Source organism: Coffea arabica, chromosome 2c, assembly GCF_036785885.1.
Source record: "Coffea arabica cultivar ET-39 chromosome 2c, Coffea Arabica ET-39 HiFi, whole genome shotgun sequence".
Classification (NCBI taxonomy): domain Eukaryota; kingdom Viridiplantae; phylum Streptophyta; class Magnoliopsida; order Gentianales; family Rubiaceae; genus Coffea; species Coffea arabica.
The window spans coordinates 14,871,187-14,898,388 of record NC_092312.1 but is presented as its reverse complement, the minus strand read 5'-3'; the positions used below and the strand labels follow the sequence as shown (position 1 = coordinate 14,898,388).

The following is a 27,202-nucleotide window of genomic DNA, read 5'->3' as shown; positions in this document are numbered from 1 at the left end:
TTATTGCACAGGTTCGGCACCTGTTAGAGTTATTGCTCTTTCTTCCCCAATCACACAACTCCTTTGCTGTTGTTGTATTCAATCGAAAAGGCATCGAAAAAATGTATCCATGGCATTTTAATTTTCAGCTTCAGCTCAATTAGGCCATAATTAATGACGCGCATTTCAGTAATGTATCAATTATCTGGCATTTTAATATATCAGTACTTATCGATGTTTTAATGCTTCTGTTCATATGCAATGTAAGGTTATGCTCTATTTTCCCAAGTAGTTTTAATTGCTTTCATTAACTTTTTGCAAGTTCATCAGAAGGCAGAGGTTATGAATCCAAAAAGGTATAGCATCAGCTTATAAAGCTTCAACCTGCAAGCTACTAAGTTTCTGTTTATAGTTTTTGCTTTTCGTATCCAGTTCACTAGCCAGTTACATTATCAGAATCGTTGCCGTGTTCATATAATGCAATGGATTTGAAGTCTTTGCATTACCTTGAAGTTTATAGCACTTTGGAAACAGTAATTTTTCTGATTATGCGCACCAAAAAATCAGTGTTCTTTTCCAAATTTTACAGCTAGAGCAATAATTAGAAATACTGAAGTATTTTGTTCCCAAAGAATTATAAACAAAAAAGAAAGTATTTTTAAACCTTATTAACTGATATTGAATAGGTAAGTGAGCTTATCTTCAAGCTTGGAGTAGTTATAGAATTCAAACCAAAAAATTTAACAAGGTCCAACTTTGACTTTGTTATCCCTCTATGATTTTTGTTTTTGACAAGGGTAAAAAATCTAAGCACATTAATTTCAAATCTTGCCAATAAATGTTATACAAACCCTTAAGATTTTGAGTATTGATTCAAATTTAAAGAACTGATTCCGTTGTGCATTCGCCTAATAACGTATACTCAATTCTAATTTTCCATCTTAAATTTCAATTTTGAACATATTGCACTATAAACTCAATTCTTATGTTACCAACGTCATAATTTGAGGAATAATTCAATTTGCAATGGGATTTCAGACAGCCCCATGAGGAGCGAAATCAGCGTGTTCGCATATGAAAATCAGGTCATGGTACGGAATGATCATCAGAACGTCCAAGAAGAAAGTGTCATAGAAAATGCTCAAGAAAATATTGAGCACAAGGATTTTCAAATCCAAGATCAACCCTCCATCCGCCAAAAAGCATTGTCTAATGATGATGTAGTCTCGAGCAATGAAGGTAGCAATGATTTGAAGAATCAAATGCAATTGAAGTTGAGGACGAGAAGCATGGCCTCAACAAATTTATCATTGGGTACTGTCATGCATCCTTTGCCATCAGAGGTTGCAGATAACCTGAAGGAGGGATTTTATACCACGGATGCGGATGATTATGGCAGCTCCATATTTGAGAATTGGAGCGAGCCAAGTCATCGTCTTAGTTTGAGATCAAAAAATGTGGAATGGCCATCGGAGGAACAAATGTCACTGAAAAAAGATCATGAAGGCCACAAATTAAAAAAGCACCACAAGGGCCACAAAACAGACGATCAAGAGGGCCATAAAGCTGTTCGACCAAAACGAAGGCGGCCCTCGGATGGAGGAGGATTATTCTCATGCTTTCTGAAAGGTTTTGAATTTACTTTTGTTCAGGTTGTATTGCTAGGTAGAAATATTTTTTTTATTAGGATTGGTTATAATTTTCCTCTTTTATTTTGACAAAAATATTACCAAATGGATGAAAGGGTGTTTTCATAAATTCATAGCCAATTGAAATCTATCTAATTGCTGGAGTTTGGTGAATTGAGGTTGATTGTAAAGATATAAATAAAAGTTGAAGATAGTTGGGTGCTGCAACTAGAGGTTGAGAGGGCAAGGTGCCATGCAAGAATAGTTGACGGGTGGAAAGTGCATAACCCTAAACTATATGCATCTTGGAAGGAAGTGTTTTACTCTGGAAAAAGGGGCAGGCATTGTAATAACGGCAATTTGTGCGTTTCAACAAAGGAATATTCTATTCTAAATAATACTATATGCATCTTGGAAGGAAGTGTTTTACTCTGGAAAAAGGGACATGCATTGTAATAATGGCAATTTGTGCGTTTAAATGAAGGAATATTCTATTCTAAATAATACGAAGTACAAACTAGATGATGTCCGCTTTTTTTGATTTCAGAAATTCTTATATTTATATTTATCGTTTAGAATATATCGTGAGTTTTAATCACTTTTTGTAGATAAACTCTTTAACAAAATGTAAAAGCTTTGTTCAATTATGTAAATCACTTTTAATACATATTAAATTTAATCCAATTTTTTATAGTTCCTACACAAGTGATAATTAACACGATATGCTGAGCCTTACATTTTCTGTGGATCATATAAATGTGTTAAACATGATGTTATGAGCTTTACAATTTTTTGTAGGCCAACTCTGTCCATCAGCCTTCGATTGCCCCTAATTCATACTAACAAACCACGAGTCATGGTGCGAACGCACATATTATTTTCCACAGATAAGCCTAGCGAAGGCTAGCTTTTCCCTTCAATGTACAAGATAATTTGTCTCTAGGAATACTCCAATTGCAAACGTACCAGCTATGATACCAAACTTTTTGTTTTAGCTGCATGAACCGTTGAAATACTAATGCCTTGTTTGGATTGCTGTTTTCCATCGAAAAATTACGTCGTTTTCCGTAATCACATTTTCCTATTACCTTTTTCTCTCACATACATCAAATCGCTACAGTAATTTTTCCATGAAAAATGCAATCCAAACACAACCTTCTATTAAACTTTGCGCATGCACTCATAGGATTTTGTAATTCTTACAAGTAATTTGTGTTAAAAAAAGGAAAGAAAAAACTGTTAACGTGCGACAGGGTTCTGATAGGCAGCTACCTTGCTCTGGACAACTAATTAAGAGCAAATTATGTATAATTAAGTATACTTTACCTTTCATTTTGTCAGACGAGTTTATGGTTTTTCTTTAAATTTTTTTTAGTGTAAGCGAGAGATCTGAATTTGGGAACTCTCACACACACTCCCACCCTCAAGTTTATGATTATATCCTGACATTACTGCATGCGATTTTATTAAGGTTTATATCATATTTAAGGGAGGACAGGAAATTGTGTATTTAAAAAAAGAAAAGAAAAGAAAAGCTCTAATGTGAAAAAAGTACAGAAAGAAAGGAGATCAAGTCATGGAAGACTAAGAAGTCTTCCACTACCATCTTCCAATCGTTGGATAAGTGGATAGGACCCAATCCCGATAACTTTCAATGCACGACTGGTGTTACATTTCCCTCAAATCAAACAGACGATCAAGAGGGCCATAAAGCTGTTCGACCAAAACGAAGGCGGCCCTCGGATGGAGGAGGATTATTCTCGTGCTTTCTGAAAGGTTTTGAATTTACTTTTGTTCAGGTTGTATTGCTAGGTAGAAATATTTTTTTTTAATTAGGATTGGTTATAATTTTCCTCTTTTATTTTGACAAAAATATTACCAAATGGATGAAAGGGTGTTTTCATAAATTCATAGCCAATTGAAATCTGTCTAATTGCTGGAGTTTGGTGAATTGAGGTTGATTGTAAAGATATAAATAAAAGTTGAAGAAAGTTGGGTGCTGCAACTAGAGGTTGAGAGGGCAAGGTGCCATGCAAGAATAGTTGACGGGTGGAAAGTGCATAACCCTAAACTATATGCATCTTGGAAGGAAGTGTTTTACTCTGGAAAAAGGGGCAGGCATTGTAATAACGGCAATTTGTGCGTTTCAACAAAGGAATATTCTATTATAAATAATACGAAGTACAAACTAGATGATGTCCGCTTTTTTTGATTTTAGGAATTCTTATATTTATATTTATCGTTTATAATATATCATGAGTTTTAATCACTTTTTGTAGATAAACTCTTTAACAAAATGTAAAAGCTTTGTTCAATTATGTAAATCACTTTTAATACATATTAAATTTAATCCAATTTTTTATAGTTCCTACACAAGTGATAATTAACACGATATGCTGAGCCTTACATTTTCTGTGGATCCTATAAATGTGTTAAACATGATGTGATGAGCTTTACAATTTTTTGTAGGCCAACTCTGTCCATCAGCCTTTGATTGCCCCTAATTCATACTAACAAACCACGAGTCATGGTGCGAACGCACATATTATTTTCCACAGATAAGCCTAGCGAAGGCTAGCTTTTCCCTTCAATGTACAAGATAATTTGTCTCTAGGAATACTCCAATTGCAAACGTACCAGCTATGATACCAAACTTTTTGTTTTAGCTGCGTGAACCGTTGAAATACTAATGCCTTGTTTGGATTGCTGTTTTCCGTCGAAAAATTACGTCGTTTTCTATAATCACATTTTCCTATTACCTTTTTTTCTCACATATACATCAATCGCTACAGTAATTTTTCCATTAAAAATGCAATCCAAACACAACCTAATATTACGAGCACTTGCCTTCTATTAAACTTTGCGCATGCACTCATAGGATTTTGTAATTCTTACAAGTAATTTGTGTTAAAAAAAGGAAAGAAAAAACTGTTAATGTGCGACAGGGTTCTGATAGGCAGCTACCTTGCCCTGGACAACTAATTAAGAGCAAATTATGTATAATTAAGTATACTTTACCTTTCATTTTGTCAGACGAGTTTATGGTTTTTCTTTAAATTTTTTTTAGTGTAAGCGAGAGATCTGAACTTGGGAACTCTCACACACACTCCCACCCTCAAGTTTATGATTATATCCTGACATTACTGCATGCGATTTTATCAAGGTTTATATCATATTTAAGGGAGGACAGGAAATTGTGTATTTAAAAAAAAGAAAAGAAAAGAAAAGAAAAGCTCTAATGTGAAAAAAGTACAGAAAGAAAGGAGATGAAGTCATGGAAGACTAAGAAGTCTTCCACTACCATCTTCCAATCGTTGGATAAGTGGTTAGGACCCAATCCCGATACCTTTCAATGCACGACTGGTGTTACATTTCCCTCAAATCAAACAGACGATCAAGAGGGCCATAAAGCTGTTCGACCAAAACGAAGGCGGCCCTCGGATGGAGGAGGATTATTCTCGTGCTTTCTGAAAGGTTTTGAATTTACTTTTGTTCAGGTTGTATTGCTAGGTAGAAATATTTTTTTTTAATTAGGATTGGTTATAATTTTCCTCTTTTATTTTGACAAAAATATTACCAAATGGATGAAAGGGTGTTTTCATAAATTCATAGCCAATTGAAATCTGTCTAATTGCTGGAGTTTGGTGAATTGAGGTTGATTGTAAAGATATAAATAAAAGTTGAAGATAGTTGGGTGCTGCAACTAGAGGTTGAGAGGGCAAGGTGCCATGCAAGAATAGTTGACGGGTGGAAAGTGCATAACCCTAAACTATATGCATCTTGGAAGGAAGTGTTTTACTCTGGAAAAAGGGACAGGCATTGTAATAACGGCAATTTGTGCGTTTCAACGAAGGAATATTCTATTCTAAATAATACGAAGTACAAACTAGATGATGTCCGCTTTTTTTGATTTCAGGAATTCTTATATTTATATTTATCGTTTATAATATATCGTGAGTTTTAATCACTTTTTGTAGATAAACTCTTTAACAAAATGTAAAAGCTTTGTTCAATTATGTAAATCACTTTTAATACATATTAAATTTAATCCAATTTTTTATAGTTCCTACACAAGTGATAATTAACACGATATGCTGAGCCTTACATTTTCTGTGGATTCAATTTTTTTATAGGTCTTACACAAGTGATAAACACGATATGCTGAGCCTTACATTTTCTGTGGATCCTATAAATGTGTTAAACATGATGTGATGAGCTTTACAATTTTTTGTAGGCCAGCTCTGTCCATCAGCCTTCGATTGCCCCTAATTCATACTAACAAACCACGAGTCATGGTGCGAACGCACATATTATTTTCCACAGATAAGCCTAGCGAAGGCTAGCTTTTCCCTTCAATGTACAATAGGAAAGTGGATCTTCGTGTGTGATCGATTGAAAGAAAGCGAACCAGTACTAATTGGTGGAGAGTAAGTAAGAAAGTGGATTTTCATCCGCTTGATTGCTGACGACTAGGAGAGGGATTTAGACTTCCTGCCCTTGTCCTGGTGTTCTCCGGCATAGAGAAATGTGTGCAGAGTGCAATTCATGTGCAGTTCGTAATATGTGCATGCACGCCACTTTGTTCCTTATAACTATTGAAAATACGGCACAGGCTATATTTACTTTGGAGTCCTCCATCAAAACACTGGCTCAACCAGAGGATGTTATTGAGGATTGAATCAAACTCGAATATAATTTTATTCATTCAAACTTGAGTAGCTTGAGATTTGTTACGCAAATGTCAAATTAGCATAAGATTGAGTTGAACTTAAAAATTTACACACTCAAAATATTATTCATTTCGGTTTCATTAGTTAGTGATCCTCTGAAATGAACTCTTATTCAACTGTTCTCAATTTGAATATTGATTTTTTCTTTCAACTCTAAGTTTAGATACATATAGGCTTCAAATGTTGCCATGCATATTCATATTGATATCCAAAAAAAAAAAAATAATTTGTATACCATGCTGGATAAAAGAAGAATGCACCGAAATTCAATCGCTCCCTTAATCTACATAATTGGCAGATTATTCCAATCTCTTATATAATGTATGCTTTGCACACTCCATGTTCATCTTCCAACGGTTAGTGTAATCAAACTTATAATTTCAACATTTTTTTGTATATTCAATTGGAAACACTAAGCACTATTACCCACGCATATTTAGCATATTTGGCAGGGCATTTTGTTTTTAATTACCTACGCGCATCGCGCGTTTTATACCTCCTAGTGTTCTTAAAACGAGAGAGTTAGTAAAGTACAAAATAGAAATATGAAGTAAGGTTGGTTAAATTGAATTGAAAAAGAATGAGATTGAGGTCATTTTTTCATCTTGTTTTATTGAAAAGGCATCCAAACAACTGGCTATCAGAAACTGCAGTAAACGAAATTCCAAAGGTAATTTTAATTCCTAAAGATCATCGTGATACACATTTTGCAACTGATCCCAAGGCAATGGTGACTTGCAGACAATGGGCTCCGGCCCCGCAGCCTATGGGGCAGAAAAGTGGCTTTATTTGTTTAGTCTGTACAAAAAGCGAGGAGAAAAGCTTTACTCCCATTTCTTTGTCCTCCCAACATTTACCCATTGACGACGACTTAAATTAGCATTTCTTCCAAGTCACACCATCATCCAAATGGAAGCCAACTCGCATCAACAGATTGGAGCTCCTAGAATCACAGTTCTAATTGGAAGGTACAATTAATGGAGGGAATTATAGTTGATTTAAAATTGGATGAATTATGAGATTTGATATAAAATACAAATATTTTAAAAGTGGCAAAATCTACTAGTATGTTTTTACATGTTACTGTATTAATGCCTGCATTAATTTTATGTATGAATCATTGAACCGTACAATTGGGATTGGTGATTGAACCATTTCTTGATGATCAGTTAGATGCTATCAAAATTGATAATTAATCTCATATACACTAGAAGACCTTTGGGTGATTAGGTTGATATACAAAAAAGTAATATTGTTTATCACTCGGTTTCATTAAGAGGGAAGTATTTATGACGGAACTTCCTCCATCTAAACAAACCAAAGGTAGTAAATTTAGCTTTGGTTTGCCTTACTCGACTAACATGAGCCTCAAAACGAATCATGTAGGAGCATCATCTCTTGCAGTAATACTGCAACCATTTCAGCAGGGTACAGCCAAAGAAGTTTCCCTTGCATGTGGAGAAAATTCTGATCCCTGATCAAGCAACTTTATGATCTTGCACGTCCAGTTGATGAATGAGAATTGGTCGCGCGACCATGCATAATAATATGGGCAAATTCCACTTTACCCCCCTGTGGTTTAGTATTTTTTTCACATAACCCCCCTATGGTTTCAAAAGCTATACATAACCCCCTTATGGTTTGGATTAAAGTGTCAAAGTAACGGAAATAGTCACTCGTAACGGCGTCACCTAAAATGTCAAAAATACCCTTATGTAAGGTTGAAATTTATGTATTAACCAAGGGGGGTTATGTGTATATTTTGAAAATCATAAGGGGGTTATATGGTAAAGTATTAAACCATAAGGGGGTTATATGATAAAATATAAAAATCATAGGGGGTTAATGTGTCATGTATTTATAAGGGTAATTTCGACATTTTTAGAAGTTCCGTTACGAGTGACTATTTCCGTTACTTTGACACTTTAATCCAAACCATGAGGGGGTTATGTATAGCTTTTGAAACCACAGGGGTGTTATGTAAAAAAAAGGGTAAATCACAGGGGGGTAAAATGTAATTTACCCTAATAATATCAATGCGATCATTTTTTTTTATCAATTCTTTCAAGTAGGTCCATTTCAAGATTTTATAATATGACATCGACTTCAATGATGCATCAAAAAACACAAAATGTTGTCGTCATTTCACACTTTTAATCTCTTTACTTTTGCATCACCAATGAGCTTGGTTATGCATGCAAATACAGTAAGTCCACTTGAATAAGTAAGCCTGTTTATGGATATTCCTGATCATGCAAATTCATTCCTGCACATCCACTTTGATGGTAATAAGATTAAGACCATGTGAACAAGGCAATCATCTTTTTTTTTTTTTTTTTTTTTTGAGAGATCAAATATTCCTGCATCCACACACATACCTTATGTTCTATTCCTCTCAAGTAGGTCCATTCCGGTAAAGCATCTCTGGAATATATATCCTGTTATCTTTAGACTTGACCAAGATTCTATAGTACGACATTGATGGCCATAACTAGACATCACTATGATTATCATTACTCATTAATCACTCCCCTTACGTCACCTTTGTTACGTAATTCGATATGTGGTGGCATGGTCCAGCCTAGGAATTTTTCGTCTGTTGTGGTGGGTGATCATGCAAGTTCATGTACCATCCTCATTCTTAAAACTCTTGATTTTATTTATTTATCTATTGTTTTGCTTTAAGAAAGCGACAGGATAGGTTAACTTGCAAAAGCGTGGAAGGAAGCTTAACTATTTTTCCAAATTGACTAATTAAGAATTCAGACTTTAATTTAGAGAACCAACGAACAATGCATTTCCATTCCTATTTAACCCTGTAAATTTGTCTAGCTAGGTCCCTTTCAGCTATAGCTTTTGGAATTAACCAGCATTATTGGCATTCTAAAGTAAAGCTCCTTTAATTCCCTGATTAGCTTTCCTGTAACTAAAGCTGTCTCTCCAACATGAAAGGCAACTGTACCTGAGGTGCCCACAAATTATTGTTTAATTTAATAATTCATTCCCAGATTAGCTTTTCTATATATATTATGAATTCATGCAATGCAAGCAAGCAAGCATTCACATGCAAGACTTAGTGGAAATTACGCCAAGAACAATTTAGAGCTAAGCTTAAAAGCAAGGTGCAAGTTCTTGAGAGGAATACCAAAAAAAAAAAAAGAGAGAGATAGAGAAAAACATGCTCAAGGTTGTAGCTTATTTCTTGCTGTTTATGACACTGAACGTTCAAACAAGTTTGGGACAAGTGATGAATGGTTGTCCTCAGAGAACATGTAATGGGATAACTGGTGCTCCTGCAGCTCCTTCCTCCCCTCAGCCTCCGTTTTTGCCACCTCCACCACCTCCATCACTTCCATCACTTCCCCAAGAAGAGGGTACGTAAAAAGCTTACATGCACCAAATTGCTTGTTTTTATGTATATTTGTACTTTTCAGAAATATTTTCGAGAAGCGAGGAGCGGGGAAGAGAGAAAAAGCAGGAAAGAAAAATGGAGTCGATTGAATCCAAAGTTTAAACTTTTATTAATTGAAGAAAAATTTATAAAGTAGAAATAACTAAGGGATCTCCTTAAAAAGGAAACACTAAAATAGTGGAACAAATAAAAATAGAAAGACCAATAGCCTTTTCGGTTGTTAATATAAAAAACAAAAAGGGCATTCTTTGAAAAAGAAGAACAACGAAAGGGAATTCTTTATCCTGATTTTTATTTCTCATTATTCTTCCTTTTAGATAAACTTTAGGAAACTATTATCTATCACTTTCTTTATCACATTTCTTATCTCTCTGAAACTAAATTTGAATTTAGTTTCTTTTTTATGTGTGTGTCACATATACATGATTTGAATTTAAATTTTAACTCATGTTATATAGTATGATTTAAACCTATTAGCGTAAAAGACAAAATTATACAGTGATAGTGTATAAAAAGAAGTTATCCTAAAACTGCAATATGTACCATGTAATTAAATAGTTATCTTACTTCTCACGCACACATGCACCCAAAAAAAAAAAAAAAAAAACCACCCGAGCAAGTGACGGTGTCTAACAGCCACAGGTGAAAATGTTTCTATATGCTTTGAAGGAATTGTCATCTGTTTCTGTTGTTAGTATGAAGGTAGTGTCATTTGTTATATTGGAGACTGAAAATAGTGTTCTTGTTCTTTTGTGGATTCGGTTTATTTCTTGGCTTGGAGAATCAAATTAGTGAAGAATGTTTTTTGTTCCTTGTCTCGTGATAAGGGTTCGATTCCATTATTCATCTGTTACTAGCATGGCAATTATTAAGATTGTTTGAGTAATTGAAAATTTCTTGTGGAGACGACAACGAAAAGACTGTTCTGAGATGTAAAAAGTGGGCAAGTATTTCTCGTTTTACTATGAGAAACATTTCTTGTAAGTTTAGCTGCATTGATTGGCATTGACACCTGAATTCTCTGAGATAATTGAGAATGAAGGGTATAGATTGATTGGCAACATTTCTTGATATCAGATTTGATGAAATTAAATTGACATGATTTTTTTATCCAACCCATTGCTATCTTCTGAACTCTCTTAATTCACTTGAGAACATTATTACATGTCCATGCTAGTTCCTTATATACAATTTCTTGTCAGTGGATGCTGTCAAGAGTCTGCTTCGACTTATGAGTCCATACTCGCCTTTGGGGCCTGCCTACTTCTCGGCATGGAGTTGTGATTTTACAAAGTTTAGTCCTGTGCTTACATGCAATTGCACGTTGGAGGACAAAACTTGCAGAGTGGTTGCGATGTACGTTTTCTCCAACTGCACATGTTTTAGTTTTTTTTTTTCATGTAATTATTGGCATTTTGTAACTCTAAGTTAAGCGGCTTATCCTTAGAATACACTTGTAAGTTGAACTAAAAGGTCAAATGACTTTTAAAATTTTATTCACTGCGAAAGACAGCTAATATGCCTTAAGTGGATATGTAAGAACTTAGCTGCTGTATATGGCCTGAGAATGATGCACTCAAAGGAGAACAGACTATTTCAATTAATATTGATATGCTATCATTGCTTTTAGACTCTTGGATTTTGGGGATTTCTTTATCAAGGGGATTTCGTTTGCGTTATACCAACATTTTGGATTTCAGTTATCTCTCAGGTCAGGATTTAACAGGGTCTATACCACCAGAAATTGGAAACCTATCTCATTTGGAATCACTGTAAGCAAGTGCAGAACATTTTTTCAGCTTTCTTTGTCATTTAATCTTGTTGATTGAGGGCTATTACAGCCATAGCGGAAATCTGTACTTGATGACTGATAATGATCACTATTTTCATTCTCTAGATGTAATGTTCAATGAATCTATATTTGCTAGTACTCATGTTCTTGATCTGTGTTATGTATCTATTTTTCAGCCATTAAGATTTCCACTATAGGCAAATCGTTAGTCTGAATATAGCATAACAATCATCTGTCTAATAACAATACTTTCTCTGAAAATTACCAGAATACAGTGAACTGTAAAACGATTCACATACCATAGCAGTTGCGCTCTGGAGACTAGCTTAGTGGTGTCCTCCCTCCTATATAGTTTCAACAACATTTCTCTGACAACTTTTCAAAAGCTTATGCACAAAAATACATGTGATATAGGTGTGTGCATAGTATATTTATTTATTTATACATATCTTTCATGCCTTTTCAAAAGTAACTTTCTAATCCAGGAGTAGTAATTTTTCCAGTAAGGGACGCAAACAGATGGAATAGTTCTTCCTTTTACAGCAATTGCATCTTAGTGGATTTTTCCGACCTCAGATTCGTTTGGATAGAGGAAAAGTACAGATTCAGCAGAGCAGGAGGGACATGTAAAATTTTTGATATAACTGCCAATTAAGAATAGTTGGTGGTGTCAGCATCAAAGAGATCAGTTGTTCTTATGAGCTGCGTAAGGGTAAATAAAGACTTCTGTCTGGGCAGAGTAAAAGAAGGGTGTTGAGAGAAAGAAAGTAAAGTGGTGCTAATGTATCTTCTATGATGTTGGGTGGGGAAGGATTTGATCCAAACGAAATTCTTCTGAAGTTTGTGGATGGAGACGGTGAAGTCATGTTCCAAGAGCGTAGCTTTTGAAACATTGGTTTTGACCATGAAACACCAAGTCTATTTTTGTTCAATTGGCTTTAAAGTTACTTCACCGACTAGCAACTCTAGCTGTGGCTGGAACACTTGGTTGATAGAAAATAATTTTCCTATTCATTTAAAATACACTTGGTTGATGGAACACTTGGTTGTCTGTGTTTTGGAAAGCTATATATTTTCAGTACTAGTAAATGAATTATGCAGTAATTAGGTATAAAAACTATTGGGCTAACGAGGTTGTTGGATTTCTCTAACTATATTATGCCTTTGGTTGGATAAACTGGTTACACGATCAATGGTAGAAATGTAATATATTCAGTTCTTAGTTCTCAGTTACACGAGTCCGGTATACAATGGTTCACAGACTGTCTATTGTACCCTGCGGAAGTGTTATGGCTCCTTTGTGAACAATCATATACATCATATTAACCATGCTAATTCCCAACTCTTTAAACATCAAATTAGGCATGTCTAGACATGTGCAGAACACAATTCATCTAATTATTCTTTTAGACTTTTCTTCTCTCTAGCCTTTTCCTCTGCTGAATTTTAGTGGATGAGTGTTGAGGATATGATGCGAAGGTAGGCATGTTGTGTGTTGAAAATTGGTGATATTTTTAGGGTTACATTTATTTTTTTGCACAATAATATAGATAGATGTAACTGCCCTACAGTTGAATAGGCTTCATCATCTTTCTCCAGCACTCTTATTTCTTCACATCTTCTTTTTCTCTCATTTTTTATTTTCCCGGACTTTGTGGAGTCAATATATACTCTTGGCACTCAAATGCTCAAGCCATGTATGGAACTTGGAAATCCTTTATAAGAACAACAAGAAAGCCTTTAACTGACAGATTTTTTAGTTCAGTTACACATTATGGCATTGTCCCGTTGTGATAAAATGTACTATAAAAACCTTGAGCAAAATACCATGATGGTCATGTCATCACAGTATATGTTCAGCTTCAGGATTTTTCTATAAGAATCAACAGGAAAGCTTTTAACAAACAGACTTTTTAGTTCAGTTAAACAATATGACATTGTCCCATTATGATAAAATCTACAGAAAGCTTGAGAAAAATACCATGATGGTCGAGTTTTGTTGATCTCTAGGTGTATAATATCTTCTTTCTTTTTTTTTTTTTGTCTTTCTCTTATGTTTTAATTTTTGTTATCTTCTGTTGTTCCTAAATCTGTGCTCTTCTCATTGTCATTCTTCTCATGTTACTTGTTTTATTGGAATGGATCTATTTATTGAAAGCAGCTTGATTGGAATTTGAAAGATGTATATATATACAGAGTGATTTTGTCGAATGTTCCTACAGCAGTGAAATCCATTTGTTATTTTGGCATTTCCAGATACTTGAGGTCAAATAGTCTTATGGGCTCAATTCCCAACACTTTTGTGAAGTTGTCTCAGCTTTCGATACTGTAAGTAACTATATGAACTTCATTTCTGTTAAAACTACTCTGTTTGGAATTCTTTGATCGTCAAAATTGCAATCCCTATCATTTTCTGTGGCTAAAGCTGATATGAAGCAAGAGAACGTACAGTTAGTTAATTTTAACGGACTCTTAATTGCCAAAAAGTAACGATACAACAAAAGTAATCTGTACAATAATGTTCCCTCATATTGCCACTGAGATGTTGGAAAATTCTAATGGGCTGTTTTGGTGGACAGCGACTTATGTGATAACAAGTTGGAAGGACCGCTACCGAAGTTCCTTAGTGAACTGAAGTCATTACGAGGCTTGTAAGTCTACAAATCACTGTGTACTATATATATTGTTATCTGATCATATGACTTGTTGGTAAGATTTTGTAGTTTTGCATAAAGAAAGAAAGAAAAGCATCAATGATGACGGAAATAAAGTAACACTGGTGATGTTACTATTTTTGGTTAACAACAATATAAATTAGAATAAGCACCACCTGGTGATGCTACTTAGCATGTCCAAGTATCAAAACAAAATTTTTTTTTTGGCCATTTGTTTCCTTTGGGAATGTTTAGCATATAATATTGATTGTAAATTAAGAACATCTTCTCAATTTGTGCATCTTAATATATTATTGAAGATGATGATCTATGTAATTTCTCGTGCAATCACAGATATTTGTGCAATAATTTGTTTCATGAACCAATTCCACTGGAAATCGGAGGTTGTCCAAAGCTTGAATACCTGTAAGTATCTTGTTCTTTGTTTGAAATCTGGGTCACTTGGGCAATTGGACTTATTCTGGGTGCTGATCTAGATTGGCTTCCGTCTATTTTTTCCCACAAGAGTTTAAGAATAGATCAGTCTACTTAATTTGGCGCAGTTAAGGTATGCGTGGAATGGAATGGATATGGATCTAGCTGACTGATTTTTTGGTCCTGGATCCGATTAATACAAAAAAATAAAATAAAATAAAAGTGCATAAATAAACAATTAATGTATGATCATTATAATTGATTAAGAACTTGCACATTTCTTTACCAAAAAAATTTCCTAGGACCCAAACATGTGTCGGAATTTGTGTTCTTGCTTCACCTACTCGGAATTTGTGTTCTTCTAATTTGTGCAATTTTTATTTTTAAATTCTTTTTTTTTCCATGCAGGGTTTTATATAATAATTCTTTGTCGGGGAAATTGCCAGATGAGTTGGGGAATGTTTCAACACTTCGAGGACTGTAAGGCCTTGGTTTAGATTTTCTTGTTGTCATATATGCTTTATTTTGTTGGTTTATTCTGAGTGTCTTATGGAGTTGTAGGAATTTGGCTGAAAATCAATTTTGGGGTCGGCTTCCTGAATCACTGGGAAGCCTAGCTCTTCTTGAAGAGATGTAAGATCCTAAATGATTTTATTTTACTAATTACACTATTTATTTTAGCATGTGGATGAAAAGTAACCGATTGAAGGAAGTGAAACTCAACGAGAAGAGTTGACAAGAACAGGATAAATTTAACATACTGCTGCTACTCATCAAGAAAGAGAAAAATTAATCTCTCAGCTTAGCAGGAAAAGCTAAAAGCGGTTAATAAATGGACTTGATAAACCTAATTTACTACAAAATAGACTTTGATTAATAGCACACCTCAGATTGGAATTTCAGAAAGAATAAAAATGAATAGGGTATATATGTGAGAGAGAGTGGAACGTCTGTTGATTTTTATTACTTTGGAAAACATCAACCAAGCCATTTCATTGTTTTGCCTTAGAGTCCAGGCCACCGGAGTTAACATGGAATCTTGGGGATACAGTACACATGAAAATAGTCTAGATAAAACATATTCTCAGAGATGAAATATGACAGCCTGAAGATCCTATATTAGAAATGTGGACACCGAAGAAAAGTCAACTACAACTTAAGATCTTGAATTTACTTCTTTTTGTTTGGATATTAAATGACACATAATTTCAGGTATGTGATGAACAATCTTTTTGATGATCAGTTGCCTCAAAGCTTTCAGAAGTTGACAAAGTTGAAGACTTTGTAAGTGAAATTCCAGGGCATATGATTTTGCCATCTTTCACTTAATGCAAAAAAAAAAAAAAAAAAAAAAACACACTTCTGTACAAGAGGCTCACCTTGGCCATTGTCTCTCTCTGTAGCAATATTTTAGGAAATGCTATCAGCAAGAGCATCCCCGGATATATTTTCGAGTGGGACAAACTTGAAATATTGTAAGCTTAAGTGAACTGCATGAACTAAATTTTTTGGCCTACAATTGAGTAATTTATTTATTGTAATTCAAATTGACTTTTTTTTTTTTTTTTTTTTGGATAGGTCACTGATGGGAAACAATTTTGAAGGGCATTTACCAAATAAAAGCTTAGGATTGCCAAGGCTGACTTACCTGTAAGTATTTAGGCCCATTAAACGTACTCATTCTGGATACCTTTTATTAGACATTGTAAGAAGACTACGATGTTTGTTTTCTAAGTTTATTTATGTATAGGGCCATAAATAACTTACCTGGAGGAGAGACAGATGTTTCGTTTCCTGATATTCGCAATATTGTGCATCTGAAATCCTTGTAAGTTTTGAAATGTCAATTAGTATTGGTTTATGTAATTCATTTCTTACAGATTTTCATTCATTTGTTCAGGACATTGAGGAAATGTTCACTCACTGGTACAATTCCTGATTATATCTGGTGGTTCAAAAACCTGTCTTACCTGTAAGAGATGTTTCAGTATGCTGTCCGTTGGCCCTTTAATCTTGCTTTCTGTTTTCATGCCCGATGCTATGTGAGTATGCATGTGTGCGCATGTGATGCCAAGCTTGCACAGGCAGCTGTGTTTATGTGTTTCTGCAGGTTTTAGAGGTCTAGTTTGCTCCCCTTATATGCATATGCCCTACTGTCTGTCTTAGTTTATTTTTATAATTCGCCTTTGGAAACCGACTTTAATGGAAAACTTCTTAATGCTATAGAGCTTTCAAAAAAATCTTTATGTGGAAAGTGTTTGAATTGGATTGAATTGCTGATATGATGAACTTACTAGTCATAAATTTTTTTTCCCTTCAATTTGTTTTGAATTTTTTATGCTTGATAAAGAAAAGTGGTGCTAGGATTAAAATTTAAAGGCTATACTCAAGTTTTGCTTAATTTTTATCATCAAATACTACTTTCTAATCTGCCTTTTGTTTTCCAGTAAGCCCTTCTGTAGGTGTGCTGGTTTGATAAAAGATATTTATATTCTCATATTGGATTTTATCATGATAGGGACTTGAGTTTCAATAATTTGACGGGGATAATTCCGCCAGACTTGAACCAGTCCCCGCTACAGTTCGTGTAAGAGATTTTTTGTCATCTTTCCTCCCTATGTCCATCTTTCTATTAATAGAGGCACAACTATAATGTTATATTTTTTCCATACCTTTAACTCATTTTGTTCTACGCCTTATAGTTCTTTGTTCATTTCCATGGAATATCCATTGGATCACATCTGGACACAACTTTAGCTACATTCTCTACCCGTCTACCTACTCGGATGTTCCATTTACTCCCCACATTTTAATCTTTCTACTGAATTTGCAGCATGGTGCATGACTATTTGTAAACCCAAGAGCTCATCTATAGGAGGTGGAATGCAGTAATTGACTCTGTTTGCCCTTTAGCTGCACTGTAGCATGACCTGCTAGAAGCTTCAGAACTACATACAAGAAACGGAAGCATACAAGAATTTGTTTTTGCTAATGATACTAAACTTTTAGTCATGTTTTTCTCATTGTTTCTGCTAAACTGACTTAAGACACGACCTCTGAACTTCCTCTTCTAGAGTCTTTTGTTGAAGATTTGAAAAAATTTTCCACCTGGATATTCTTGATTTTCCTGATCAACTGATTCTACTAAATCACCAGATCAGACGGGTTGCTTTTCATGTGACAAGATCCTATCCAAGATGAATATTCCATTACATGACTCTTTGTGACTGCTTTTTTCTCAATTATTTAGTAACAGCAACAAATTCTTATGAAATGGCAGCCCGATATTGTAGTTTTATGTGTTTGAGTCTTTGAGAGTTGCTTATAAAGTATTTCCCGTTTATTACTATTTATCATTCTGATTTGGAGAATACTAAGATAGGTTCACCTAAATTCGTGGGGGCAGATTAATTCTCTTACTTCTAGTTAATATACAGTATCTTCTCTCCCTATTACATTGGTGGCCAGACAAAATATGAAGATAGCTATAGCCCACAATTTCTGAAGCGGATTTTTCTATATGTTCCGTCATATTCTTGTCTTCGATGGTCGTTGATTGGTTGTGACATATCTTCAGGACTGTTTGATAGTTTAGTCAGTGCAAGGATGATTACCCACCATTATTGACTGGTTAACTATGTTGTATGGAGAGTTTTGAACCCAATAAAAGACAGATTGAAGCTTCCTTTTCTTTTCTTTAAATTATTAAGTAGTTTGAAGCACCTTGCTTCTGGGATCTTGCTACGTTTGTTTTGTCGCTTTAGGAATGAGTTGTAAAAGTCAAAGATCCTACAGAATGTGAATATAACTTCTTAATTATCTTAAGCATATGCTTATGCACGGGAATGTAGCTAGAAAATAATCATGTTCACTAAGATTGTAACCAAAGGAAAAAATACTTGAGTTGGGATGCGGATTACACACACAATCTGGTTCTTAATGCCAAATTAATGCCATAGCATGTGGAGTTGATAGATTATCCAGGTGGCGTGAAGACTTGTCTGAAGGCCAACTCATCCATGTATCACCTGAAAATATCTTACAGTTTGTATGTTAATTGTCATTTTCTAATTATTTTATATGTCAATTGTCATTTGGCCCCAAATTTGGTTGGTTTTTCATTAGAGACAAGATTGAACTCGGGTCTTCCTTGCTTTCCACTTGCCTTGGCACATAGGTAACTGTACTTCTTGTTTTGGTATATCTAGACATAATTTGACTATGCATTCATTGAATTTCAGACTTGTTTGGAATGATAGATTGTACTACTTATCACCTTACTCCTCTTATTCACGAGTTCAGGTTTCCTTGGCTATCATAGTAAGTTTTGAGAACTTTTTGGCATTTGGCTCTATTTTCCAGCTTTCTTAGAAGTAACAACCTCAATGGGACAGTACCTGGATGGCTGACGAGTTTGAGTAACTCTGGCTCATATGTGTAAGTGTTCATTTGGTGAATTCAGATTTTTCACCTAATTAAACATTAAGAGGATGGCATTCATTTGAGGGAGGTGTTATACAAACCGAAATTTCTTTTGAGTTCAGATGTCTTCATTAGGGTTGTTTTGACATTAGCAACTTACGTGAAGAAGACTAATGCTAGCTGTCTTTTCGGTTGACATGCTTGCAATGCTAGAATTTTTAAAATACTTATTTTCGAATGGATAAATGTGTGTAGAAGCACAATACTGTTTAAGAAGATATAATGCTTTGGCTTCCCTCCCCACTCCTGGGCAACAACATAACATATCAGCGTCAACCAGTCGAGCGAATCTGAACCTGTAAAGGATTTTTGACACTCTAGAAACTGAATACAGATCAATCTTTTAGTATGCTGTATCTCTCGATTGCTCTAAATCCCTCGATTGGTAGATGTGAATGAATGTTCATGATGGAAGTCTAGGACACGAGAATGTTCAGGATGGTTAGAAAAAGAATTTTTTAATTCCAATATCTGGTGCACAAGTAAAAATGGAATGTAGTTTTTGTTTTTCAATATTACGTATTATCAATATTTAGATACCATAATGAAATAAAATCTATACAAATTTGACCTAATTGCCCTGGATTATTGTATAAGACATAACATGTTTTATTTAGCCTGATGCTTTTTCTAATTACGTTTGTAAAACTAGTGAGGAGAGCTCCTGATTAGTTGCTGCATTTCCTCTGATGATTCCTTCTGTTCAATGTTCCTTTTTCCCATCGGCCCAACTCCCTTTAGTTTTCTCGCACTGACTTCTGATTAGTTGTTGCATTTTCTCTGGTGATTCCTTCCGTTCAATGCTCCTTTCTCCCATCGCACCGACTCCCTTTAGTTCTGTTTGTAGAACTTTTTCCTTTTAGTCAACTAAATTGTTAGTAGTCAGATAACAAACAAGTCATGCAGTAGATGCTTTCTATGATGATAGGACAAATCCCACTGTCCTTGTATTGAAGTATAGGCTGAAACAAACAGGAATGAGGCATCTTAACTAGACAGGTCTGGTTTGTGATATTTCGTTGATTTCATGGCTTATGTGTATATGGAAATGCACTCATTGTTTATTTATTTATTTATCTTTTTTTTTTTAAAAAAAAAGGGCAGCTCACATTCTGTTAAGGTTTCTTACAGAAGCCCTTACCTATAGTAGATGGAATGCTAATTGTTCGATGTTTAATCCACCACATAGTTAAGTAGTGTAAATATATATTTCGGTTGGAGAATTGCATCACAGTACCTTTTCCAGAAAAATGAGCATAAATTTATGATTTATTACAAGATGCAACAGTTTCAGCAATAAAGAGATCACCAAGTTGTTCATGACTGCATAACTCATGTTATACTATTGCTTATTCCTTTTCCACAAAATTCACTGATTTACTTACTGGTCTTCAAATTTGATTTTGTTTCAACAATGTATATTCCTTACAATTGCTTTCAGTTTCCATATATAATTGCCCAATTTATACTTAGTTGTAACAGTTTCATTCGACATTTTGCAGGGATGTTTCTGAAAATTCTTTTACAAATGTGACCTTGAGTAACGACTATATAGCTTCAAATCTGTGAGGAAATCTAACTTGTAGTCGCATTTTGGTTTACTACAAATCTGTACATGCAAGTGTAGTTATTCAGTGTAAACATGCATTCAGACGTATACCTACCTATATTCCTTTTATTTGTTTATTGTTATGCTGTTCTGTACCTTTCACTAATGACATATGCTGATTTTGTCATGATTTCTTTCTTCCAGGAACTTGTTCGAATACCGCTCTCAAGTAAGTACTGTTTAAATTCTAGCATACTTGTTTTTCTGCTGAAGCAAGTCTTTAGGAAGCAACCTTATTTCTTTCAGTATAGTGATACGAGATCGAAATGGCAACAAGCTGGCTATCACTGTGACAATGACACACAAATTTGTAAGATATTTTATTTACTAAAAAACTAGATTGGTACTTTCTGTACTTCCTGTTGTTTCCCGTGATTTTGCTGTGACTGATTTTTCCTACCTACATGGTCATTTGTCTGCAAAACCATCACATGCTAGTGATTTGTTGAGAATTCATTTTATGACAATGGATTCATTTTGTTGAGAGTTCATTTTATGAGAGTGGTAACGAGAAGTCTATCTTCGCATAATCTTCCTGTTCTCTTCATCAGATTCTTTGAAACGATGATGTCAACTGTTATGTGTATTACAGATGATCATTTGTACATTAATTGTGGGGGAAATGCAACATCAGTAGATGGACGTGATTATGAAGCTGATACGCAATCATATGGTGGATCAACTTTCTTTCTGAGTACAAATAAGACTTGGGCTTATAGTAGTATGGGAAAGTTCCTGGATACAGATGAAGATGAATTCATTCTAGATAAAACATGCAATATATCCAACACTGATGTATCTTTGTACTCAAATGCGCGCATAGCTCCAATATCGTTGAAATATTATGGATTTTGTTTGAAAAATGACAACTATACGGTTAAACTTCACTTTGCTGAAATAGGATGGGATACAAGTGGATCTTCTACAATCAGGAAGAGGGTTTTTGATGTGGATGTCCAGGTAAATTACTAATTTGATCTAGATAAAGAACTATTTACGGAGAAATCAGAGATGTTAACTGGATCAATTATGACTACAGGGCGGCCAGTATTACCAGAGAGATTTTGATATACAAAAATTGAAAAGAGATTTCATGGAGTGCAATGTATCTGTAACTGACTCAAGACTGGAGATTCATTTATATTGGACTGGGAAAGGTTCAACTTACACCCCAACAAAATACTATGGTCCCTTAATATCAGCTATTTCCGTGTATCCTGGTATGGTTCTTATTCATTGACTAACCAGTAAGTCATGTTATATATAGCGTATATACTTTCTGTTATAGATTGTTGCAACAGTCCTGAATTTTTTTTTCAGAGTAAAATTGCAAAATTTTATTGATAGAGAACTGAAGCATATACAAAGAAGCATATATACGCTAACTGTACATCTATGATTCTCTACAACATTTTACAACCCATATTTCTATTTGTCTATCAAACTCTATCAAAGCATTTATGAAAAATACCCCACTCAACTATCAGCAACCAATTCTCCTGAATCTTTGGCACAGCTCTCCATGAGGCTCCAATAAATCAGTTGGTATCAATAATCTGACCTACTATAGTCACAGCACATATATTTTCATTTAGAGCAAGTTTTCGAAATTTATCAATAAAGGATGTAGACGTCCAATGCCCACAGACTCAGGACAATTCCATTGACCATGCCAAAGGATCTCTGGAGACTGAAACCATTTTTAGAATTTTCTGCTGTAAAGGGATATTCAAAGAAGATATGATTCATCGATTCCTCTACACCACTGCACAACACACATTCAAATTTACCACTTAATCTTCCCCACATGACTATCCTCTTTAACAGTCCTGAATGTTCATTTATTCTTGTTTTAATTTCATCCGTTTAAACTGACATAATTCCATTTATTCTTGTTTTAGTTTCATCAATTTAAACTCATCTAATTTGCCAACGATATGTGGAATGCCTAAGTGGCCCGTCTTTTCTGATGCAGCAAAAATTTGCAAACGTATTTAATGTGTCAATCCCCTGCCCGTTCCTATTGTTTCTCCCACACTTTTCATTCTCTTCTTTGGTTATGTTACATCCACAAACGCAAAGAAGGGTGAGGGGATAGTGGGTGGAAAGGTAACAATTGAGGAGCACCGGAAATGGGAGAGGGGAAGTTGTGCAGATGGGTAGAAGGGGGGATTGTGGGAAGAAGCAGACCTAGGTGTTAGAAGGTTGTGAAGGTTATTTAGGAAGATTGGGGACATCTCAGAAGCACATCAGGGATTAAGCACAATAAGGTTTATGGTGGAGAAAGAGTTGGACAGATGTGAAGGAGAATGGGTGCAGAAGGGCAAGGAGCAGTTGGGTTTGGGGGTTGCAAGATTGGTTCAATTGTTTTAATTCATCATTGGAATTGGATCCTCTTTTATACTGAATATTACATTATTTATAAGGGTGACACTTGTCCTTATGGTTGAATTTAAATGATAGGACACATGTCACCCATAATTCAGAGTATAACAACAAGAAGTGTAACAAGGACCCAAACTGTTGTTTTTTATGTTAATGATGTGTTTTGGTCTCAAATAGCAGCTAATGGTTGTTCTACTTTTTACTCACTGGAAATTTCATGGGAAACTAAGGGCCATTATGGTGTAATATTCAAATATCAGTGACCAAATTACTACTTCATGAGAAACAATATTAGGGATAAAATGAGATCTTTTGATATAATCAAGGACTGTTCCCGCAATTTTTCCTAGCTGTTCTGGTAACTCACTGATTCATGAATCAGCTCCTACAACCTAGATGAGTGTATACACCTAGAACTTATGGTCGCACACTATTTTGTGTTCATATTAACTCTTTCCTATATTTTTGTATCCTTTCTAGCAATAAATACAAAATAACAGACGCATTCCTTCTTTCTGATGCAAGATGTAACGTTGCTAACAAACTGTATTGTTGTTTTGGTAGTACCGAGGGAACCAGAACCAGTTCCAAGTAACCACAAAATTTCTTCCTCTGTTATTGCCGGGATAGTTGGATCTGCGCTGGTTTTTGGCATATTAATCTTGGCTCTATCCTGGGCATTATTCAGGATTCGTCTTAGAAAGCTCAGAGGTATACTCGAGCCACTCAGTTTGATGCATTGATATCCACAATGGTTTCCCTCGCTTCAAAAAATTTTCTTCCTTGTTATTACTGATATGTTGTTTTATTTACGAAAGATCCCGGATTCAAAAATTTCGACTTCAACAAATTAAATGCTGCCACCAATGGTTTTGATCGTTGTAAGCTGATAGATGTAGCTGGGAATGTCTACAGGGTATGCTTTATGTTTACACTACTTATTACTAAACTCACTTGCACATTTGCATTCTGTTAACTTTATCATTGATAGATTACTTGCATTATATAGGTAATCCCTGCCCTCACGGCTTATGCTGAAAAGCGATTTTCGTTTTAACTTGGAACTTTAGAACTTTTTTCAGCCTGCTCAGTTTCACTAATATCAGCATATATTGTTCTTGTTCTAAATGATCGATTTTAAGAACTTGACTGAATCAGGGTGAACTCGATGGGATTCAAGTAGCGGTCAAACAGCTTTCAGCGAAATCAGAAGAAGGGGCCCATGAATTTATAACCGCAATTGGTACAATTTCTGCACTAAAACATCCAAATTTTGCAACGCTAGTGGGATCCTGTGCCGAGAAAAACCTACTTGTCTACAAGTACATGGAAAATGTCTCCCTTCAACATGCATTATTTGGTAAAACAGGAGACTTTTTGTCTGGCAATTCCTCTAGAATGTGAAGCCAAATAAATTGCATTATGTGATTTTGTTAAAATGAGTTTATTGCAGGTCCAGCAGAAGTCAAATCAGAACTAAATTGGGAAACAAGGTATAAGATTTGCCTTGGGGTGGCAGAAGGTTTGGCTTGTCTTCATGAGTCCAAACAAGTAATACACTGCAATATCAAACCAACAAACATACTTCTTGACAAGGATTTTACAGTGAAGATATCGGATTTCGAATACTCCCAATTTCATGATTCTAAGCATGTTGATGCCCGGCCCAATAAAGACGAAACTGATCTTGGCAGTATGCCAAAACCAAAAATGACGTAATGAATCACATTTCGTTCAATTTAGTTTATCTTGTTGTAGACATTATATTTTCTCATCACAGAGCTTTGCTTGCAGGGGACATATGGCACCTGAGCAGGAACAAGGCTTCCGCTTAACACCCAAAGCAGATGTTTTTAGCTTTGGAATCATCACGCTTGAAATTGTTAGCGGACAGGAAATTTGCCCATTGGGGTCAAAGGATTCAAATGACTACCTTCCGATTAAGGTGAGATAACAGAAATGTAACACGAGAGGAAGAGAAGAAGTTTGTTTTTTTTTTTTTTTTTGGGTAGATTGTTAAAACAGGTTGTTCTTTACACGTGTAGGCTTATAAACACCAGGTGGAGGGGAATCTTACAGCTTTAGTTGATCCAGATCTGAAATCATCAAATTATGAACCGGATGAAGCACATACAATGCTGTGTTTAGCAATGACATGTGTGAACCCAACCGCCGATCTCAGGCCCACCATGTCATCTGTGGTTAAAACTCTTAAAGACAGTGAGAAATTTGGGGGGAAAAAAAAAAACCTGTTGTAATTTCTGAGCCTAAAGCTACCTTCCCTCGGTCTACTCATTCTGGGAATACTTCTCATGGGGAAGCTTCAAATACAACCATTTCTCCATCCATCGGCAATGAAATTGATGATTCTCAACGTCACTGATTAATGTTTTGGGATCAGAAACCATTGAGATGGAATGTGGTATTGTTCTTTCGCTAGTTTTCTGGATGCTTACAAATGCCCCTTTCTGTGTGTGAATATGTATTCTGCAAAAACATATTTTTGGTTTATGTATGGTGTATCAACTGCTATTTCAAATTTCAATGACTTCCAAATTTCAAGAAAACACATTATATTTTTCCATGACAGGCTTCCTTTGGAATGTGCAATTGCAGAATATAATGGATTTAGCGTTTCCTTTTTGATTACATTGTAGTCAACAAGATGGAAAAAGGAGAACAGTCCAACTTTTGCATGGTATGAAATCAAATGTAGTCTTTTGGTAAGAATTAAAAAAATAAAAAAAAAAATACATGATGTGAATCTGATTTTTAGATGCATAGGAACCAGGGAAGGTATGATTGTTAACAGCACGATGATGTGCTCTTGGTTCTCTTTACAGACTTTTTAACATATACGGGTAAGTAAGAAACGAGCTTAACATATAATTACCCCATATTGTTGCATTTCTGAGTACGTGAAACATTTTGATCATGTAAATTAACTCTTGTAATAGAACAAGAATAATACGTTGTTACACACCAAATCCGGAATGAGCAGATACTACCGGACCAACTTGCAGTTGCACCTGTGCAAGTCCACAGTTGACAATAGCAGAAGTTTTCAATCATGTAAAAATGCTTTTTGTTTTATGATAGTGTCTGACCAACAGATCCAAACGGCAAGTTTATTTAGTGATAATTTGTAGATGAACAATACCCAATTGTGAGTCGCAATCCTACTTTCGATGGATCACTTTTGCTGGCAGTCCAATGCATTCTACTCCAGGAGGCGCATTAAATAATTGGGACATATCATATAACTAAAAACATATTACAGTTTGACTGCAAATTCCTAACTTCGGCTTCTTCACTAATTAATCTGGCTGTATAATTTTAGATGTAGTTGTTGTGTCGACTAATACTTTAAAAGTTTAAATGTAGATTGATCGGAGAGATGTCTTATCAACTAGAAAGAAAATGGGATTACTCAAATTTCAGTATCCAGTTGCATGCCATAATAAGTCTTCTGTTAAACCAATTCAATCTGTCAACAAATTTTTGCAGTATTTACATGGATTCATCAGGTCCTCTATTACAGCAAAATCTGTGTCACCGTTACTTGTTGCAGACGTATTTTTCATTTTATTGAACCATGATTCAGATTTCCTCTCTCTACAGTAAAGTAACACATCCAAAAATATTTTTGGTCTTTGTAAACAAGTGATTCTTGTAAAAATATTCACTGGTCAAATTAAAAAATGTGGACTTTTCCCCACCCACCCCCCCCTCGCCTCATTTGGGATTTAATGCCAACCAAATTATCAGCTCCACACCGCACGGAGAATTGAAGTGTGTATTTGTATTACTTCATGCTCGTAGAAGAATGAAAAATTTAGATATCTTTCTGTTGAAGTACTTTTATTCCTTTTTTCGTATATTTAATAATAAAAGATTATTGGCCACTAGAATAAGCTTAAAATCAATAAAAATTATAGTTAACTGCACATTTCATGGTTGGACATAACACCGTCGTTCCCTGTGTCAAACCTACAACTCTACAAGATACAAGGTACAAAACTAAACTAATATTTTCAAATCTATTAAAACATCAACATTGTCTACAATCAGGGCACCTTGATCCAAGGGAGCGAAA

General features: G+C 35.0%; 1 protein-coding gene across 1 annotated transcript; it reads left to right on the top strand.

The window, feature by feature from the left end:
• Nucleotides 1-9,374: 9,374 nt before the first annotated feature.
• Nucleotides 9,375-25,673, top strand: LOC113726232 (probable LRR receptor-like serine/threonine-protein kinase At1g53430). Its single transcript, XM_027249833.2, has 26 exons — nt 9,375-9,711; nt 10,952-11,105; nt 11,450-11,521; nt 13,798-13,869; nt 14,121-14,192; nt 14,550-14,621; nt 15,039-15,110; nt 15,192-15,263; nt 15,843-15,914; nt 16,034-16,105; nt 16,209-16,280; nt 16,381-16,458; nt 16,531-16,602; nt 17,149-17,217; nt 18,993-19,067; nt 20,615-20,677; nt 20,866-20,890; nt 20,968-21,031; nt 21,314-21,681; nt 21,761-21,941; nt 23,671-23,817; nt 23,925-24,022; nt 24,265-24,466; nt 24,560-24,821; nt 24,901-25,051; nt 25,152-25,673. Exons 1-26 carry the CDS (start codon nt 9,516-9,518, stop codon nt 25,362-25,364), a joined length of 3,066 nt encoding a protein of 1,021 aa, XP_027105634.2. The 5' UTR covers nt 9,375-9,515; the 3' UTR covers nt 25,365-25,673.
• Nucleotides 25,674-27,202: the final 1,529 nt, after the last annotated feature.